The sequence below is a fragment of the Mus caroli genome, chromosome 9 (assembly GCF_900094665.2).
Source record: "Mus caroli chromosome 9, CAROLI_EIJ_v1.1, whole genome shotgun sequence".
NCBI lineage: Eukaryota > Metazoa > Chordata > Mammalia > Rodentia > Muridae > Mus > Mus caroli.
Window position 1 is genome coordinate 83,090,221 of NC_034578.1, and position 5,429 is coordinate 83,095,649.

General features: G+C 41.0%; 1 protein-coding gene across 1 annotated transcript in view; it reads left to right on the plus strand.

Moving 5' to 3' along the window:
• Nucleotides 1-5,429, plus strand: part of Dop1a (DOP1 leucine zipper like protein A) — a 72,207-nt gene that overhangs the window by 62,844 nt on the left and 3,934 nt on the right. The window contains exons 32-35 of the mRNA XM_021171895.2: nt 1,714-1,850; nt 2,348-2,403; nt 3,524-3,688; nt 5,199-5,328. Of these exons, the coding sequence (XP_021027554.1) occupies nt 1,714-1,850; nt 2,348-2,403; nt 3,524-3,688; nt 5,199-5,328 (488 nt within the window). The remainder of the gene's footprint in view (nt 1-1,713; nt 1,851-2,347; nt 2,404-3,523; nt 3,689-5,198; nt 5,329-5,429) is intronic.

Below are 5,429 nucleotides of genomic sequence, written 5' to 3' on the forward strand. Positions count from 1 at the left end.
AAGTTGCAACAGCAGTACTTGCTGAAAGAAAAAGAAAAGAAGGCAGCCACAACACACACTGCTTTTTCATTAAAAAACATACACACACACACACACACACACACACACACACACACACACACACGTTAAGGACAGATCTTTCCTTTGTTACTGACCCATATGTTATTCTTTTCTGGAAGTCCATTCTGTTATTTCTAGAGAATGGTCTACAGTAGCTGTACTTTGGTTTTCAAATGAGTGAGTTTATTAAATATGCAGCAAGGACAGGTAGAACAAATTGCAAGCAGTAGATAAACACAGCAGATGGGCAGCAAAATATCCTCTGACCCTTGCAGCATCTAGTAGAGACCACTGAAGAACCCAGCTAGGTAAACTAACAACAATAGTAACATCAAATCACACAACTGCAACAACATCCATCAGGAATGACTAGGGAAGCCATGTGACAGCTCCCACTGAAAAGTGGTTAGAGGGAGAACTGACTCTTCATGGCTGAGCTTCCAGTCTCTCATTCCAACACGGACATTTTATACATTGGTATAAACAACAGTAACTCCTGTTGCACATAGTCTACTTTCTAGCTGTGCTCAAGGACATGGTGTGGTTTAACACCCTTTCCTGTCTGCTATCTCTTTTGTCTGTGTCATAGAGTTGGGTACTCAGCCTGTCCCAGAACAGGGAATTTTGAAGGAAACATGAAATAAACATAGTGGAGTCTCAGAACTTGTTCTCAGAATCCACTTTCAACAAATGCAAACAGAACATGATGGTACAATTTATGTCACGGAGTCACAGACACACAGCTCTAAGCATTCCTTACTCCATTCAAGTTGACANTGAAACCAACTGTCATCAGGCCATCTCTTGTCTACAGGAAACCACATCTGACATGCTTAAATTTCCAAGTAAAGCCATGACTGCTCCTTAAATAACTCTGCCACAAACAACTGAAAACATAGGATAGGTGGGGAATCCCTTGAGGAATACTTCATCTCTTGATATCCTAGAACTTAAAATGACAATAGAGAGTTTTTATAGCTCTTAAGTACCAATTCAATCAAAGTTTTATTACAATTTATGTAGAAACATAAAACTAGGAGGAAAAAATCTTGTTTTGTGTGTTTTGAAAACTTTCATGACTGTGTCCAAAGGATACATCACTCTGAGCCACCAAATACCTTCACCCATCACCAAACTCAGGGATTGCTATGCAGCCTCTAACCTCAAGAACCCAANGACTCACATGAAAGTGATTCTGTTGACTCTGTTTACCTAATTTCAGATATAGAACAGAGTCTTCTGTGAGTCAGGTTGGTTGGTTGCTTGCTTGGTTGGTTTGGGTTTGGGTTTGTTTGAGACCAGGTGTCATTATATAATATAGTACAGGCTGGCTTCCAGCACTTGATCTTGCTTTACCAACCTCCCAAGTCCTGGGATTCCATGCCTGGCTCCTTCATGTCTATATTTAATCTTTATTCAAAATATAATTCATGTACCAGTACCACTCTTATTCTGTCTATAGTTGCCATATCNTAGAATCTACTGAATCTAATAAGAAAATTCTTGACTTTCTATTAGATTTGTACACTCCTTAACTTCTAATGAAAGAAGCAGCCTGCAAAAGATTGGAGGTTTTTTCTGTCTGGACTAGACATTAAGTTTTATAATAATTGGAATTACTTAGGCATTGAAAATATGCTGTGTTTCTTTCAGAGAGATTGGTTGAGAGTCTCCGTTTGCCCCAGGTGCCGACCCTTCACTCTCAAGTGTTCCTGTTTTTCAGAGTGTTACTTTTAAGAATGTCTCCACAACACCTCACCTCACTCTGGCCTACCATGATCACAGAACTTGTGAGTTAGTTTTATGAGGTTAAAAATATAAACTGAAAAACAGTGTGACTAATTACCAAACGTTTTTTAGGTGAAAACTAAACTCAGTATTATCATGGCAATGTCTAAAGTTGAAAATAATAAAAACAAGTCAGATTCCATGCTCCTAAGTATCTTATGCCTCAAGTTGTGTAGGTAACCAACTGCCTGTGAACCCTTACATGTCTCATCCAGTTTAATGCTTGCTCTCTTTGGCACATTTTTTGGCTTTGTTGCAGCCAACGAGACTAGTGGCCCCTGCAATCATAGCCCTGCTGAGAGACAGTTGATCTGTACCATTAGTCTGATGCAAGGCATGTACTCCACTTCAAGTACAGCGTACTTCCCAATTTTAGCTCACATCAGAGATTTGGCAGACTTCCTAAAGTAAACCCTCCNAAGCCCCACTTCCACCAAAGATATGGTGAAAAAAAATGACATACCCACGTGAACGTGACCATTTCCTTCCCTGTCTCCAGGTGCAGGTGTTCTTACTGATGGAGCAGGAGCTCACTGCTGATGAAGATATTTCACGGTAATGTGTGCTCAAGTTACCTGAAGTTACTCAGGAGAGTTTAGACACCCTACTATCCACACACTTCCATTATTTGGGGCTAGAAAGATGGCTCAATGGTGAAGAGCGCTGACAACTCTCTCAGAGGACCTGGTTCAATTCCCATCACCCACATGGGATTGTCTGTACCTACAGTTCCAAGGGAATTGACACATGGTGCACAGATAGAAATGCCGGCACAACTCCCATACACATAAAATAAAATAAAATCTTTACAAAATGAATATTTCCATTATTTAAGTTTGAATATAATTGTCTTTAGTCAGGATACATAATAGACTNTCACTATTTATGGCTGTCAGCCTCTACACAAAGAATCCACTTAATATAATTTAGTGTTATTTCAACTACATTAGTCATGTTAGTTTTGGAAGTTTAGATCTAGTCTCTAAAACTTGGGATACATAATAAAATCAGTATGGCAGGTAACCTGTGACCAGGATATCTATAGATCTTCCAGAATGTTCCCAGTTGAGTGTACAGTAGCTAGCTCAGTGTGTAATGCTTGCCATGTGTGAGGACCTGAGTTCTATCCCTGAACACATGTAAATGTCTAGCTGTGCTTGCTGGAGAGATGACTGAGCAGTTAAGAACTCTTGTGCTCTTGCTGAAGACCAGGGTTCAGTTCCCAGCACTCACATGCCAGTCACAGCCATCTGTCACTCCAGTTCCAGGGGATCCAGTAACCTCTTTTGACTCCTACAAACACCAGAGATGTATATGGTGTGTGTGTGTGTGTGTGTGTAGAGCCAAACATTCTTACCCAGAGAATGAAAACAGAAAAAGGTGGTAGTGGTTCATGCATTTGCAGTCATGTCTGAAGAACTGGACAAAGCTGGTCACTGGGACTTACTGTCCAGCCAACCTAGCCTACTTGGTAAGCTCCAAGCTACTGAGAAACTCTGCCTCATAAACAGGATATATATAGTGCCTGAAGAGTAACATTTTCAAAATACAATGTAGTTGTGATCACTAACTCCTGCTCATCAGCGTGGCTGTGGAACAGACAAATTGGTCTTTAGCATTACCAGGGCTTCTGTGAGCCAAAGGTTCTGCTGATGACAGCACTGTCTGGTTACAGGACGTCAGGGCCGTCTGCTGCTGGTCTGGAGACAACCTATACTGGAGGTAATGGCTTCTCCACATCATATAACAGCCAGAGGTGGTTAAACCTCTATCTCTCTGCTTGCAAGTTTTTGGATTTGGCTCTGGCATTGCCCTCTGAAAATCTTCCTCAGTTTCAGATGTAAGTAAAAGCAAGGCTATTAAATGGATATTTTTCAAAATACATTTGGTCACTGATGTACAACCTAAAGTTCTTTGTGTAGGTTGAAGTATTCATAAGTTTCCACTAAAACCTTTCTCTATTGGAAAGAGTGGAGCAGCAGTTATTAGGCACTAAATGGTTGCTATGGATATGTTCTCACCCAATCACTTAAAAGCTAGAGCACCCCCTAGAAGTGGGGCAGTGGGGTGCAGACTCAGAAGCTATAAGTTTAGTGGAGGAGACAGAGCCAAGCACATGAAGGATGTTATGAGGAGAGTATAAGATTGCTGCCAACTTTGAGGTTCAGAACAAGTCCAGAAAGGAGTTGTGAACAGANATGGCATAGAGTTAGATGCTCACTATGAAGAGAACTGGAGCTGATCTGTCTGAGGTGTTAGAGTTTGGTGTGAAAGGAGAGGCTACAAAGGGACTCTACTATGTAAAGCATTGTAAAAAAAAGAGTATAGATGTAACCTAAGATAATGTGAAGCCACTGAAGCATTTAACAGATTAAGTGATATTATTAGGCTTGCAGTTTAGAAAGTTTATCTTTGCTGTGTAGTGTGGAAGAAAGCATAATAAAAACCGATAAAAAGCTCCAAGATAGTTCAAACAGCAATTGTGCCTGCTTTTATTTTTTGGTGGAGTTGTCTTAGTGCTGGGGACGGAGTCCAGGCTCTTCAGCAAGCCAGGCAAGCACCCACAACCCTTGTGTGACTTTGGTAGCAGTTTGTTTCTGAAGGTCAGAGGGTTGAGTCCAAAAATATGTGCTTTTCTATGCATAAACTCTCTGGAAGGATACATACAGCACAAGAGTCTAGCAGCCCTGACAGTTCCTGTAAAGGAAAGNCCTCCTTCTAGTATACTTTTACATGCTGGAATAATCAATTTTGTTGTAGTACAGACATAGCAGTTTCCTTCTGAGTCTCCTGACTACCAGTCAGGAAGAGACTGAGGCAGGAGGACTGCAAGCTTGAGGCAGTCACTGCAGCAACACAATATATTCTGTCTATTAGGGAAAGAGGAAACATTTTTAATACTGATTTTGCTAATGAGTAAAATGGTGATGAGTGCATTACAAGTTGTCCTATTATCATATAATTCTGGGATAGTTGGTTTTGTTTTGGGGGTTTTGTTGTTGCTGCTGTTGTTTTTGTTTGTTTGGTTGGTTTGTTTTGTTTTGTTTTTTTTCAGCCAACGTTTCTGTGTAGCCCTGGCTGTCCTGGAACTCTATTTGTAGAGCAGGCTGGCCTTGAATTCATAGAGATCCCCCTGCTTCTGCCCCGTCCCCGAGGGCTGAGATTAAAGGCGTATACTACCACCACTCAGCTTCAGATAATGAATTCTGCTTTTACTGAGTAAAGCCTGGCTCAGCTGGCTCTTGAGTTTGCATGTATTGGGGCCATGGTCTTTGTCCTAAATGATGTAGCTTATCTTTGATGACATAGTGTGTGTTGTGTTACTAATATAAGCCTTCTCCCACTGGTAGGTACCGATGGGCCTTTATTCCTGAAGCTTCAGATGACTCGGGCTTAGAAGTCAGAAGGCAGGGCATACATCAGCGAGAATTTAAGCCATATGTGGTTCGACTAGCAAAACTTCTTCGGAAGAGGGCAAAGGTACCAAAGTTTAGGAGGGTTCTGTTATGTTATTGTTGTTTTCTGTTTTATTGTGTACTCTGTAACTGTGCTAGTAGTAAATGCTACATTCATGAGTCATT